This window comes from Corvus brachyrhynchos, unplaced genomic scaffold, assembly GCF_000691975.1.
Source record: "Corvus brachyrhynchos isolate BGI_N302 unplaced genomic scaffold, ASM69197v1 scaffold14, whole genome shotgun sequence".
Lineage (NCBI taxonomy): Eukaryota > Metazoa > Chordata > Aves > Passeriformes > Corvidae > Corvus > Corvus brachyrhynchos.
In genome coordinates, this window is record NW_008239110.1 from 20,678,195 (window position 1) to 20,694,360 (window position 16,166).

The window sequence follows — 16,166 nt, forward strand, 5'->3', positions numbered from 1 at the left end:
AAGCAAGGTTCAGAGTTGCAAGGTATGTCAAGCTGCAGGGATGATTACACCTCTACAGAAGCTACTGCATTTATCTACAGTAGAAAACAGGAAAAAATACAACACAGTAATGACCTGAGCTCCCCAAGAGGCAGAGTCTACCATCTCTATGCTTGAACACATGCCTTCAATTGAAACCCAGAGTTTGGTAGCTCCTGCGCTGCCTTTCCTCATGCCAAGGCTCAAGGTGCATTACCAGAAATCAGTCCCTTGTGTTTGCAGAGCCCAAGTAGGTGATGTTTCATAAAGAGGAGAGATGTTAGGGGGTTGCAGGCTTAGCACAGAGACAGGGCATCTCACACTCGAGCACTTCCTAAAGAGTTTCAGCATCCCATTATCAGGATGAGAAATATGTCCAGGCTGCCACACTACCTAGTGCCACTGGCTGCAATGCTTGACATCTTTCTTGGTGTGTTTTCTCCCCCATTACAGTTGCCCAATTTAACCTGGTTCATGCTGTGGTGATAAAAGCTATGTTGATAACTCATGGGGATTTGCAACTCAAGCTAGACCTTCAAGTCACTGGCACTCTTGGGATGGAACTTGAAAAGAGCCTGCTGACTTATTTACATTTTGCCTTCCTTGTGACAGTTTTCAAGATCAAGATCCACTTCTGCAAAATTACATTTGAAATTATAATGGAATTGGTCAGATCTATGGCTACAGATCAGAGCTTGAAGGTAGGAACATAAGAAACTTTGAAACACCTGGAAGGAAGAAAATCATAGCACAGACACTGTCCACCATCAGCAAGGCAGAGGAGAGACAGTTCATGTATGTCCTGTAGGTAATAATCAGCCAAAAATGCACTGAATTTTAAAGGACTACTGACACTTGATGATGTGATCTTCCACACTCTTTTCTTCCTGGAAAATAGGAGACAATCCTTATTTCTCCCTAAATTAGTCTGGTTTTTTTTTCCTTTACAGTGTTTTTTAAAAAAGAAAATAAAAATATCTTTCAACAAAAAATTAACCAGCAGACCCAGAGACTGGCTGATGAAAGGATGTCTAAAGCATGCATAGACCTAGACTAATAGATCCAATAAACTACTGAATTATTCATGTAGGTGCACTGATTACCACTGATTAAATTATGTCACCAAAGACAACAATACCAGAAAAGAGAGGAGGGGTCAATTTTATGTAAGGCCTTTTTCAAGTAACATCTGTTCCTGGTAGCCCAAATGTGTGTTCTTTATCTTTGTCTATTAAGAAACAGTGATTATGAATGTTAATCTAGCCTCGCATAACTTCTGAACAGCAAAGAAGGAAACTCAGCCTAGAAAAGAACACATACTTGTGTCAGTGTCAGACATTGAAAATATTTTGTGAACATACAAAATCCTTTTCACAAAAATGTTAATGTTACACTTACCTGAAAAGGAAGCCTTATTTTGGCTCTTCCAAATGCTGGAGTTCAGCTTGTGGTTCCCTACCTCTAATCACCCTCTCCTCTTAACAGGTCAAAAGATGATATGCCAGAAAGTAATTCTACATAACAGCAACTGATGTGCTTGTAGTTTTTTCTGGCTTTTTTATTTCTGTCATGCAAGCCAATATATTCTAAGCAAAAACATCTAACTTAGAAGAAAAATTCACACTGCGTGTGTCATGGCTTCAAAACCCCCAAGCTTATTAAAGAGCAGTAACTTAAGAGCCATAATCTATATTTTTTTTCATAATTGAGAAGAATCCTGTTCTTTCAAAGTCGAGTTCTGACAGATAAGATGGGCAAAGTGCCACTGAGTAGACTACAAGTTTTCACAATAGTTCTGGAAAGTTAATGAGTTTTCAGTTTGCTCTGTTTTTCTGCTATTTATGCTTGTGTTTCGGGCCTATTCCACTAAAATAACGATGGGTAAAATAACGATGGGTAAAACATAAATATCTATTTTGGTATTGAGCTGCTATGGAAAGTATTAGGAAGTTTCCAGTATACCCATAGGAAAAAATCTGCTTCAGTGTGGACTGGTACAACCCCAATTTTCAAAGGCTGCACGTGGATGCAGACACCAAACACAGACAGAAAAAAACCACACAGGTGAGAGGGAACTTCAAGAAGCAGCTTGAAAAGAAGAAAAACTTGAAGTGATAAATCATTAATCCAAAACATCTACTGCTTGCAATATCAGCACAACTTCTAACGGAATATCTTCCCATGTATTCTGCCAGTTGTCGTTTTCCAGATCTTCTCATTCAAACATATACCTAATACCATTAATTTGTTACAGCATTTTTAATTATTTTTTGAAGTGCAGCATATGGATGTCTTCTATTTTTTTTTATACCATACATATCTCCTTCTAAACTTAGAGGTTTCCATAGTTGTCATTAAAAAGCACGTAGACAAAATATTTTATGGTATCTATAATAAATGCAAAGAAATCAATACAAACAAAACTTGGCTTAGCAAACTGTACATACATAAATATGTTCTTTGTTTTTCAACTTGACATTCAACATTTTTTCCTCATAAAAACTTCTGCAATCTTATTTATTACATCCATTTTTTTTTTACACCTTAAAAAAGTGCTTCTCAGATTTACACCTTGTGCATCCAAAGCAAAAGTTAGAACACCATGCCTGAAACAGAAACCACAGGGAATAATACATTGCCATACAAGATTCTTTAAAATTGTATGTTACAAATGCTCTAAAATTCCTTAAGCATTGGTTATTTTGTATACTGTAGATACTGAGAGGGTATTTAACAAAGACTGGCTAATGGGTCATTTAGAGCAGCACACAGGAAAGGATCTACAGTATCAAGTCCTTGGCTATGCATAGTACAGGGCAATGACCTGGATATAAAGTGGCTAAAAGATCCCAAAAGCTGTACAGAAGAGGTTTCCCTCATACACGTTGCATCCTCCTTAGTACCCAGGATGCGAGTATTGAAATGATGCTACTCAGGTGTACGCTGTGCAGTTTGATACTGATACACTGATGTGTTTCGAGCTGAGTGCCAGCAGAGAAAGATACGGGCACAGTGGTGGCTACACCAGACAGGTAAAGCTGCCATGCTGAAAACCCTGTCACCCTTTAAAACCATCTTGCTCCTAGCCAGCACTCCAGCAAGGTCTCCCGCTGTCTCACAGGTCTCCTTCACAATGGAGGAGGACCATTCATGTACTTTAGCATGGGGTGGAAAGAGCGGGCAAAGTTGTTTGCCATAGCACAGCTGTAATCCTCCTCGGTCATTGGCACCAGGCACGCCAGCCCGATCAGGAGCAGCAAGAGGAGCTGAAGTGGCAGAGCAGCTCTGAGGACTCTGAGGAAGAAGGAAGGGCACCGCCACGCCGGCCCAGCCTCAGAAGGGGAGGAACCTGAGCCACCTCTTGTGGACCTGAGAAAAGAAGATGGACACTTGAATACACTAAAACATTACTGCAGCAAGCAGAGGCAGTCAACCTCCCCCGAAGGCTGGTTTACAAGCTGCACAGACTTGGATTGACAACTGCAGAGGTATTTTCACTGAACGTGCTATTTCCCCAACACTCTTAAGAGACCCCGTATTTCTAGACTGGGTAGGAAAACACCAAATGATCACAATAGAAGGGGCTTTGTGACCCCACAGCCCTTTTATCATTTATGGGGAGGACTCTCCACTTAAAGCACTGTGCTAGAGAACGGGAAAATAAAAGGTGGGCCATACCTGTTGTATTTGTTCAATGCATGCTGTCTAAAAAGGAAGCCTTCTTGTTTAAAATGCCCAACTGATTTGCCGAAGTTTCTACATTTGTTTATGTATAAGGTATCCATGAGGGTATAATGCATTGAGATTCAGTTACATCATCTTCAGTCAATCAATACACCAATATGCAGGTAATGGGGACTTATTTTCTACAAAGCACATTGTATTTTGATTCTTGCACAGAATCAGCAGTTAAAATCTATCTGCTCAACTGACTTGACCCTATCACCTCCCAAGTGATTTACTCCCATATGTTGATGGATCTTACTTGAAATGGCACATACCTATCACATGTCTGTGAGGCAGGAGAGATCTAACACAAGTATTTCCAAAGGGACACTTCAAAAATCCATTCTATTACTTTAATGGAGGATAAAGACATAAATTTCACATTTCTCTTTTTGACTGAAACTGTAGAGAGTCTCAGTGTGCTAATTAAATGGCATGGGAAAATACTGTATTTCAGCACAAGCCAAAACCAGAAGAACTCAGAGCCTTCAAGTAACTTGCTTCAAGAACTCTGCCATTAGGACATTAGGTCATGAATTTTGTCTCAGATCTGTTCCTGTAATACATTTGCATGGTTGCTATGATTATGAAGCCTCAGAAAACCTATGGTTTCCTAGAGTTTAAGAGATAAAAATGCTCATAAGGAGATGTGGGAAATCAGGCGTATTGGCCGAGGTCAAATGCTCCCCAGTAAAGTAAGTATGGGGTGATGGTTCCCTATTGTTTCTTTGACTTCCCCTTGCTCTTTTGATCCTGTCTCTCTAATAAATCTGAATCTGTGTGGGGAAGTATCCAAAAATGAAAGTATCATCTTCGAAACAATGCTAGGCTTAGCAAGGGTTTCCTTCCCATATGTTCAGAAAAGAATTATTTCTATGCTTGAGATTATTTTATTTTCTTGTTCATCTATGTGTAGCACTCCACTATGAAGACTTGAACAAAGCCAGGCAGATTTGGTAAAGTTCAGATGACCAACACATACATGAACACTCAGATATGCTGAATTATTAGCTTGAACTAAATATCCCAGGAAGCAGTGATGATCAAAACATCAGATCTTGAGGTTTCTGAATCCACACTGTTGTAGCCCAGATGGAAAGTTGCTTATCGCATAACGGAGGATCGCGTATTATAAAGAAGATATTGAAAGGACATGGCACATTGAACAGCATCAGAGCATTCCACATTAAAGTTCAATTAGATCAGGACTTCTGCTGTCTGAGAATACTAAGACAGAAAGTTAATGGACTGAGGTAGGAACAAAGGGAACAAGGAGTGCTTAATTACCTTCCAAGCATTTGATTGCACACCTTACCTATTTACAAGGCTCTCATTGTATAAACGTTGTTAATCCAAATAAAAAAATGGCCACATTTCTGCAGTTGCTAACTGGTGTTTGGTAATGAGCAAAGTGTCACTTTGTTCACTGGCCCAAAGCTACTCTGGGGCAACACTGGGTGTCAGAATGGGAATTTCCAAAAGGCTGAATCAAAAGGGAGCAAAGTTAATACCTGTTTTTTCTGTTCTTTTCCTATGCCTTTAGTAGCACAGTCTAGCACTTCTTGCTTTGTGTTTTCAAAAAAAAAAAAAAAAAAAGAAGAGAAATGCTATATGTAAACTTGCATGGCTGATCTCAAAAAGGAGCATAAACTTTCTTTCAAAAAACAATTCACAGCAAACCATTTTTTCTGCAGTGAAGTAGGGTACTGAAGAATAATGTGTGGAAACAAATAAGAAAATAGTGAAATGTTACAAAAGCATTTTTAGAAGGGGAGTTATACGAAGTTTGAGTGCTGTACTGCCTGTAGTTATGGCAGATACACCACTGCAATGTACATAACTGGCTGAAAAATGGAATGGGTCACCTTAGAGTGGATTTGGTAAGGAGACATGGTTAAAAATACATATTGTTAATAAAAAAAGCTCACTATTTTTAAGGACAGAACACCTATTTAGTCTGGCAGGAGAAGGGAAAGCTGAAATACTGTGTGCCACTTCGGAGAAAAATGTAATTTCTGTTCTTGGGCTTGCCTCTTCAGCCGTCTCTTCTGACTGCTCCACCATTTTTCACACTGTGAGGAGGGAAGGAGGTAGGGCCATCTGCTACATCCACTACACAATTCCTACTTAGCAAATGAAAGAGGGAAGCACAGCTGCAGTCCTGGCCAACAGTAAGCTTCTTCATGGCAAGAAATTTTATGTATTAACCTAAGTGCAAGCAATAGTTCACCTTACTTTGAGAGTTTGTAATGTCAGTGACACTGGAACTCTTCTCTAAGCATTTCAAGAGAGGAGAAGCTAATTTACCAGGCTATAGATAGGATGGTCAAAGTGAACTTTAATTTCAGCTCAGAGGGGAACCTTCTTGTAAAGATGATTGCTATTTTTTTCCCAAGGAAAATATCATTGATGTAACCTATCTGTATTGCAGTAAGCATCTGAAAGCTTTCAAAAAGGAATTTATCAGTCAAGTGAAGTTGATAGAAATAAATAAAGTGAGTTTAATGGTAAGTGACCAATGGAATGGAGAAAACAGGCTTACATTAAAAAAAGAGGCACTGCTGGCCTAGTAGGATGTTATTTACTGCAGTAATTCAAGAATGGGCCTTAATTTAATACCTTTATTAAAAGACTATTGCACAAAATATAAGAATAGTAAATTTCATCTATTTGATGACAGATGCTGAAGGTCTTTGCAAATACCAGACATGATTGGCTTCTTGCACAGAAAAAAAGTGAGTGAATCCAGTAAGTTTAAGAAGCAGCAGTTATATATGGTGTTTAAGTAACAAGCTCCAAGTGAGAGTGAGGGAGATAACTGGGAAAAGAATCATGGCAAGCCAAACCCAAACCTACTGTGTAGCCATGAATACCATTTTGTGGGCAAAGGCACAAAGAGTGATGTGGTTTGGTCTGCTCCAGGAACAGCAAGTGACCTTTAAAGATCCACTAGTCATTCGGGGAGGCTTCGGGAGAGCAGGAAATGGAGGTTGGCACTCTGGCACCAAGACTTGAATAGAGCTGCTCAAGAGAGACAATGTAAACAACCCTGAGCAAAATGAACCCCTATTTTAATCTTTTAACATTTTAATCACTATAAAAAAATTCACAGGCACAGATCCAGGTGTGCAGTTATGACAGCTCTGCTAAACTGATGAAAAAGGATGAATTGCTTCTTGGATTTGCTTTCCCACATAAGCACACGATTACTAGTACCGCTTGGATGAGGCTCCAGTTAAATCCACAATGTCTAGTCTTGCTTAGCACCTTGCTTAGCATCACACTATACATGCCTGTCTTTTTGTGGTGATAATGGAGAAGGCAAAGTGGTATGACACTTGTTACACACAAAGCATGGCCCCTCTAATTTTTTAGATGAACTTTCCTCCACAACTTCTTGTGTGAAAAACCTTTTAGGACTGACTTTATTTCTCCTTTATACTAAAGTCTAACAGGGTTTGCTGATCCAGTGCAAGATCAAACACAAAGTACTCTGATCAGAGGCATGTCAAAATATTAAAGAACATAGTGACAGCTTGTACTGCATTATCAGTTAAGACCACATTATACATCAACCACAACCTGTCTGGCTTGTGCATTTGATTAAGGTTCCTATTCAGCAGTGACTCATTTGTATTCCATGCTTGTCTGAATGACAAATTGAACATTGTGTTGTGCTGCTACAAGATGTGTTAATAAACAGTGCTGGAAAGCCTTGATCTGAAAGGTGCTGCACCAATGCCACTGCTAGAACAGTGGCTGATCCCAAAGCTGCAAAGCACTGCTAGCTGCTCTTTGAGCAACCAGAAACACTACAACCAGAAACCTCTGAAGGCTGGCAGAAGTGGTTTGCCTATGCAGGAGAGTGGAAAAGCGCACACAGTGTGTTCCTTGAGTACAATGGTGCTAGTGCAAGCATGCTGATCTGTCAAAGACATCGTCCCCTCCTCCTTGCTGTTAGTGGCTGCAGAGTAAAGCCCCTCTCCTCACTTTTTTTCCTCCCTACAAGAAACTAAACGCCAAGCATCATAGCAGACTGGAGCTGAATAATTAGTTCTCTTTCTCCATCAGACAAAAAGATGGAGTTTATATGTATGCTCTATCTTCTATGTGGTTTCCTTTTGTTTCAAAGGCAAAAAAAAATCCTTAAAAATAGTCAGCTTCTTAGTGCGTGTGGAAACAGTAAAAGATGCTTTACCTGTTCCATCTGTTACATGGCTTTACAACTGTGCCACTTAACTCACAGTCCCTAACTACACATGTAAAGCAAATGTTTTAAAAGAAGTGTTTATGTAAGTATCTACGTGGTAAGTAGTTTTGCTCTTTACTTCATTTATAATGAGAATAATTTTGCTGACTAAAGTCTTGATTTTGCTCATGAAAAAAATAATACTTTTAAGGTATTTTTTTGTCTGCTTGTTTGTGGCTCAATCACTGTATTAAATCCAGTGTTCTTTGACTCTAACAGGAGTTATTTTAAAAAAAATTACTTAATTTTTTATTTTCTTCTTTCCAACATAAAATCTTTGACTCTAACAGGAGCTATTTTAAAAATAAATCAGTTCACTTTTGATATGCAGAGAATAAATGAGATTTAGGTTAAATGAGACTTATTAGATATAATAAGAACAAATATACCTTAATCACACTTTCTGATTATTTTAGCAGTGTGTAAGATGCTAAATTAGCAAAAGATGTCCTCTTTATACACGTTGGCTTGCTCATTTGCCTTTTTTTTTCTTTTTTTAACTTCATAGTTGTAGAGGCTAGTAAACCAATCAGTGAAAGAGCAAAGGTACACACATCACACTGACAACAACAAGAATGCAGAAGCACTGTTAGCTGCAGAGATGACAGGTTGCTGGAGACACTGTGGAAAGCAAGGAGCTGTAGCTGCAAGCCTGCTCTCTACTGGTCAGACAGAGATGGGGCAATGCTGCTCCCGGAGCAATGCAGGGATGTGAGCACTGGGCGAGCCATGGCAATGTTAGCATGTTATATTGCAGTCGTCTGAGGAGGGGAGAGAAAGTGATCCCAAGTCTCAATACTCTCAAATTCTGACTCTTAGTTTTGAGGCTAAAGTATTGAAAACCCACAAACTGAACAAAACGTTTCAGAGAAAAAAAAAAAAAAAAAGAAGAAAAAAAGAAAGAAAGAAAGAAAAGGATGTTAGTATGTCTCATCCAGATCTGTGGGTTTTGTGACTTCTAGAATATGATATTGGCCTATTACCTGCCTTAATTTAATATCTAGAGGTAAAGAGGATGATAGAAAGTGTTTGCCATGAACTTACTAGCATTCCTCATAAATCATGCCAAAATAAAATAATCATTAAGTATCATGAGTGTAAACACACCATCACCCTGCTCAGGCATATGAAAAATAAATGTTGATTACATGGGATTTCTGTGAAGCAAAAGCTGCAGGTGTCCAAGGATTAGTCTGTATCTCTATTTAACAAAGAATCTGAAGTAATTGAAAGCCCCTTTTGCCAAACAATTAACAAAAGGGAAGTTACCACTTGTGTAAGTCCTGACCACCTGATGGAGTCAGTGCAGGCTGAGAGGAATCACGGCCAATTTCTATCATCCCCTTGGTGTTCTAGAACAGAGTGCGGAAACCAGGAGAATAAGGTACCTGCTATGTGGACTGCTGACAGAGGGTCCAGGCTGTGAGAGACTACATTTGCCCCGTGGCTGTTTGCAATGAACAGGGGGTAAAGAAAGAAGAATGTTCAGTCCAGGCAAATAAAGACAAGCTACTGATGAAACTAAATTAAAAATGCAGCAAAGGAAACATAAAAAAAAAAAAAAATCAAGTGAAGTGACCAATACCCATAAATCAAGGAAACTGGCTTTTCTTTGCACCTAGCTGAGTATGAAAATTATTGGAACGTACATAGGGAACTCAAAAATAACAGTTTAGACATTATGTTTATGAACAGTAGCTCTGGGTTTTAAAAAAAGTCTCTAGAAATTTAGTTCAAATAATTTGTAATATGAAATAGATGAAATCTAATTAAGTTGGATATGGAAAAATACATAGATTTAAAAATGCACATGCAGAAAAATGAATATTCTCAAGGAAAAAGGTCCAAGACCCTCCTTTGACAAGTTTTGCCTCTCCTCCACCCCACAATTTTGAAGGCCAAATAACTGGAGGTGCATTCTTGCACTCACAGCTATTTGCTGGATTATTTAATGCAGTTAGATATTTATAATTCTGATTGTATTTTTTTATTAGTGTTTATTTATTTAGTATTAGCATATTTGGCACTGAAATTCTAAACACTATCACTTCAGTCTTCAAAATTGTGAAGATGCAGAACCCAGAAGTTTGAAAACTATACCCAAGGAATCATACAACTTAGCTATGAATTATGGACAAAAAAAAAAAGAAAAAAAGTAGTCATGTACATGAACAATAACAAATTAGAGATAGGCAAATCCTTATTAAAATATTAAGATGAAACCTACCATAATTCTAAATGCTCTCTAGACAAAGATTTTATGGTAAAATACTTCTCCATTTCCTGTAATGGTTAGGCAACCTTCAGTTACATCTGTGATATCAGAATTACTATAAATTATTTAGGTTTAAATTTAAAAGAAAAAAGCATTGACCTCTGAAATAAAATGTTAAGTTTATATTCTCCTTTGGAAAAGCCAGTATTCCTTTACATTCTCATACTAGCATCTAAAAGGAAACTAGTGAATGTAAACAAAAATTAAAAAAATAAACCAATTTCAAGAGCCATAAATTTATCAAGACAGAACTCAGAGGCTTTACAAAAAAGTGCAAATGGAAAAACAAAGCAAAACAAAACAAAACCAATCTGATTGTCTTAAGAACTAAGGAAAAAAGCAAATTAATCAACCAATAGAATTGCAGAAAAAGACAAAATAATTGCAGTTCCAATTTGGGCTCAGATTATGGAAGTGTTAAGTACTAGGCATGTATTGCTATATTTCTTGAATTTTGTGCCAGCGATGTAGATGGACAACTCCAGAGCTGCCACCATAGCCATTGATTAGGTCCTGCACAACTAACTGGTTTGAATAATGTTTTGTGCCCTTCAGCTCTACTTAGCCATTCATCCAAAGTCTCAATAAGACCATCTGCAACCTGCATCAGAAATGACAAAAAAACTTATTGAGATTCTTGATGAAGCAGCTCTGAAGAGAAGGCCAAACAGAAATGGAGGACTGATTATACCAGACAAGACCAGACTTTGGGGTGCTGCCATCACTAGAGCAAAATACAAGAGACACGACATGCCATACCATGGTAAACCAACCACACTGACAGCCCTGGTTTCAGATAGTATTTACCACTTCTGGTTTCATGCAGGATGGGATATGCAGCAGGGTTGGGGAAAGCAGCTGTGTTTTGCTTTTGGTTTATGCCATTTCCTTTCCTAACAAGTGAGAAGGGGTGACTTCCAGCTGGCTAGAACTGCTGTAGACATCTAGAGCTCCCACCCAAGAGGTGGAAGAAAATAAATGACATGAAATTACCGTTCTCTGTCTGCTTGGAGTGCTTCTTCCAGATACAGGACTCACTGAGCCTGATGTGTCTAATTCATCAGAAGACCATGAGGACAATTCCTAAAGTTCAGAAGGAATGGAGCTCAGAAATACAGCAACTAGCTGTACAGATAAGCAAACTACAAAAATTACCCTAAGTGAAATTCCAGCAGAGTTATTTCCAAGGCAAATAAAATAAAGCAGCTAAATTTTGTTACCAAATTTTTAAAAGACTAAGGCATTACATGTTTTCTCTGTCAGCCCTAAAGGAAAAGAAAAGCAAACAGTAGTTAAAACTTCATTATTTTTTAGGTGACATATTTTCCACCCAAGTCAATACAGGGGAAAAAACAGTTGTTCTTCACTGGCTGTGAATTACAAGAAGAGTTTGGTACTACCATGATTTTAATTAAACAGGCAGAAATCCACTAGAAGGAGTGAAGAGCTGAGTTCTTGTGCTTTAAGTTCCTACTAATCCAAGACTTTTAAAAAAAGGTTAACTAAAGGAGAGCCTTGAAATCTTTGCTTTATATCTGTCACTGCTTGCAAAGATGTATGTGTAACTCCCTCTCACACACCCTGAGATGCACGACAATTTGAAGATTTGGACTATAGCTCAAAGCTAAGAGACACATATGAGAGACTCCTACAGAATTTATTTTATGCTTTTTTTTCCTCTCTTTGACAGAGTGTGCATTAACGTCCTTTCCAGTGACAACTGACACATTGTAATTTTCAGTACTGCAACTGGAATAATTATCTCATATACTTTGCCAGTTGACTGATTCAGTAATAGCAGGGTAAACAAACCAAGAAGTTCAGTAATTACTGCTATACCAAACAGAAAAATATTAGTGAATTAAAAAACCCCATCATATCAGAAGAGATATTTACATTATGAAGTTTAAGATTACTTTATGGTATTAAAGATTACATGTTCCATCCTGATAAGCACCGCAAACCACAGAAACAGAGCAGCCAACAGCACTGTTCAGAGAAAGGCAGTCAAAACAGCAGGAAGCACGCTCACTGAACAGAAAGGAATAAAAAGACGTGACTTACCAGCTGGCTACTTGAAATGTCTAGAATTTTCTCTAGGTCTTTAATATGACGTGTGACCTCTTTCAAGAGGAGCTTCAATCTGTTTCCAATGACATGTACCTTTTCTTTGGCTTCGAGACAATCCTTGCCTTCAGCATTGACTAGCAGTTGGCAAGACATATCTTGCAGTGACGCCACCTTCAACTGAGACTCCAGCAGTTCACGTCTGATTTGCTGTTGCCAAGGCAAGCATCAAATTTTTTTAACAGCAGTTAAAAAAAAAAGGAAAAAAGCTAGAACTCATGAAACTCAACACTTGAAATTAAAGAAATGGAAAAAAAAGAGAAGCAATACAAATTTCTAATCTGACAGGAAGATATACAGAAGCCTAGTAGGTGCCTGAGATTTAAAATCATGTGTTGTGCTACTAATGAAAGTGAGTGGTGCTCCCTACCAAGGTAAAGTCAGTCACTGACACGGGTCCCACAGCTCTGTGTTAGTACACAATGTACAGTGCTCACCCTCAAGAGAAAGAGAAATCTGATTAGATGTTTTTCTGGTGAAGTGTTTTGGGAGAGAAAAGGGTGATTATAGTCCTACCATCAGAAGTCTGTGATGATCCTGCAGTATTTCTGAGTCCAGGTTTGGATTGATGGGCACAATTTCATTTTTTCTTCTGTCAATATTCTCCAACCAAAGCAGCAAACCGTGGCTCAGTTCATGGAAATCCTGCAAATGATGAATCATGATTTCAACAGGCTAGCAAAATATTCCAGTCAAATTCAGGTTTTTAATTTATCCTCTGATACATCCTACTAGCTAAATAGAGTAACTTCTACCAAGTGTACAATAGAATATTAGAATACTATTCCAGAGATGACAAATTTAGTAAATATTGGACTGTAAATAGATGTTTTAGGTAGCGCAGGTGCATCCTTGAGAAAAACATATGCCAAAGCTGTATTTTGGCTTCCACAGGCAAGTTTCAGATGGACTGTGAGCACACCAGATAAGTAAATGGTTTATATTTTCAATATGTGGTGGCTGACAATTTGAAACAGGCACAGTACAAACCTGGCACTGTATTAATGCATCCTGCAAGGAGCTGCGCCACTCTTCGATCATGCTGCACACATGCTCCCAGCGCACGTTCATCTGAGTCAGGCGCTCCTGGAGCTTCTTGCTCTCCTCGCTGTCTGACTGAGTGAACTCTGAGCTGCACAGATTGATGGATAAGATGATGGCTTTGCGGTTATCAATTGCTTTCTGCAGCTCCTTGATGATAAGACAAAGGGGAAGAAAGAATGGAAATCGGTAAAACATGACTTTCAGGGAAAAAAAATAGAGAAGGCACCACAAGACTGCAATGATTTGCCATCAGCAGCTGCAGAAAGGCACCATACTGTAACATGTCCCTTTACTCTGGATATGATACTTCTGTGCTCACTCTGTGACTCTGCAAATGTTCACTCTTTAACATCTACTAAAATTTTACTGTGAGCATAAATAAGACCAAGCCAATTAAACTTGTAAAGTCTTAAAAGCCTGAAGTCAGAGTTGAATTTTAAAGATCTGGCTCATGTTTCAGATATTTTAAAGACAGAATAGGTCCAACAAAATTTAAAGACATAGCACAACTCTATTTGAACTCACAATAAAACTTTTGCCCTCACTTCACAGTTTTGCTGATTAACATGAAAACCAACATATTTTCAAGTGGAAACTGCTGTCATCAGTATTTTAAAAGAAAAGCTTTTACTGAGAGAAACAAAAACATACAAAGAGTATAAAGAACTTCAATTTATAGAAGCACAGCTTGTATAAAAACTCTGATTTGTTTACATTGGAAGCCACAAAAGAAACCCCACCTCCTTTGGTTTGGAGGGTACTAATGGGCTTTCAAAGAGGGGGTGAGATAAGAACAGAATTCTTATGAAATGTCCCATTTTCCACCTACATTACAGCATTTACTGAAAAGCACGATGTCACAGTAACCTTTGTAGTACTTATGGCAGCTATATTTGGATTACAGTGAAGATCAGCATTGACATGGTTCTCATGGATCACTGCTGGAAACAGCCCTTACTGTCTGTTCACCTCATCCCTGGCATGAAGCACAGTGCATTTTGACATTGGGTCCCATATTTTCGTGCCCATGCTTGTAAGATACTAGTAACTGAATGTGAAGTTGTGGGCCACCACATTTGCAGATCTTTATAGCTGTAAAATATATGAGAGAGATGAAAAAGTAACATTCAGATCTTGATGCATCTGACATGACAGAAGAAAAGGAATGTTGCAAAGGGGCATCAAATTTTTCCTATGTTGCACTGGTGACACTGGGTAGGTTACAACCCCTTTGGACTCTTTCCTTCCTCCACACAAAGCTGTATATCTCAATGAGGCATTTCTTTTGGAGCACCTATTTTGTTACCTATTTGAGTAGAAGAGAATTGATCTAACTCGGCACTTTTTTTTATTTCATCAGTTTGGGTGACATCAGGAGTTATCTGTACATTCTGGAACTACAGAATTGCCACAGAATTACTATTCCAAAACTTCATTTGGATTGCCAGTGGTACATTTTCCTGCCAAAAGGTGATTCAGAAAATCACTTTCCCAGTTACTTTATCAGCAGCAGCCTGCTATGTGAGGCAAACCAGCTGCAATTATTTGCAACCTCTTTAATATACCTGTTGCATTCAGTTTTACAAGGTAACTCACGGAAAAAAACCAGTAAAACTCACTTTCAGTTTTTTAATTCTGAGCTCAATAGTTTGTATGTCAGTGCTGAGATCAAGGCGGTGGAGCTTCTCCAGTTCCTCTTCAGTTTCTCCCAACCAAGCCCAGATGCTATTAAGGTCAGAGTTGAACTGCTGCCATTGCTGAAGGTTCTGCTTCATCCTCAGCTCCTTGCTTAGAGCTTGAGCCTGGATTAATTCCCATCTTTCAATTACACCTGGAATTACAAACACTAAATTCAACAAAAGCCAAAAAAATCTGCTAGCTACACGGACACAATTGCATGAATTGAATACTGTTTAGGACAAAAAGATGCTCCATAAAAACCCTAAGCCACAAACTTTAACCACATTAAAAACTAAGTTAGATTGAAGAAAGTGATGTTGGAGAGAAAGAATGAAGAATCTTGATGATTCCAGTCAGCAGGCAATTTTGTTGCTTTCTAATGTCAGACTTCTATGAGCAGAATTAAGCTGATACATGCAGGTCTCTAAAACCAGGTTATGCTGGCAAAAAAAGACATCTTAAATTACCGTAAGTGCAAACCAGACAAGAAATGTGAATATATCTAACTAACCACATATTATTTTCATAGGTAGTTGTGCCTATCACACTTTAATTGTCACAGCTCACTACATTTGCCTAAGCTACTGCTGATGCATTGGATAAACACCTCCACTAAAAAGAAATAAATTAGGGGCTATTTCTTCTTGCTAGATATCTTGAAATGCTATGGTAGAAGGACAAGTTGTATCATTCCATCAACTTAAAATTTAAAACAAAATAAAAGAGACTATATGGGTAGCATATTTTGTCAAGCTTAGAATTGAGATGATGCCTTTGTAGTCTCTGGAATAAATCCATGTTTTTACAATCCAGTATCTCTTGTTCTACAGCTGATGTTTAAAATTAGGTGAATACTTCTATCAGGTGAAAATAAATTTCTTTACTGTAGGCAGATAATCTTAGAGGTGAAAGCTAATATTAGAAGAAACAAATGCTGACTTAGGTGTTTTGTACAGCAATATAAGCAACCTTTTTCATGAGAAGTCTTACAACAAAAACCCATTGCATCCATAGGGACTTTCTGAAAAGCTTAGGGTTATGCCTCAT

The 16,166-nt window shown here is 38.2% G+C and overlaps 1 protein-coding gene across 1 annotated transcript in view; it reads right to left on the reverse strand.

The window, feature by feature from the left end:
* Positions 1-2,258: 2,258 nt before the first annotated feature.
* SYNE1 (spectrin repeat containing nuclear envelope protein 1) overlaps positions 2,259-16,166 on the reverse strand; it is a 246,498-nt gene continuing 232,590 nt past the window's right edge. Inside the window, exons 142-148 of the mRNA XM_017739429.1 lie at positions 15,059-15,270; positions 13,386-13,586; positions 12,912-13,040; positions 12,333-12,545; positions 11,262-11,351; positions 9,382-9,440; positions 2,259-3,387 (exon numbers count right to left, since the gene is read on the reverse strand). Of these exons, the coding sequence (XP_017594918.1) occupies positions 3,147-3,387; positions 9,382-9,440; positions 11,262-11,351; positions 12,333-12,545; positions 12,912-13,040; positions 13,386-13,586; positions 15,059-15,270 (1,145 nt within the window). The 3' untranslated portion in view covers positions 2,259-3,146. The remainder of the gene's footprint in view (positions 3,388-9,381; positions 9,441-11,261; positions 11,352-12,332; positions 12,546-12,911; positions 13,041-13,385; positions 13,587-15,058; positions 15,271-16,166) is intronic.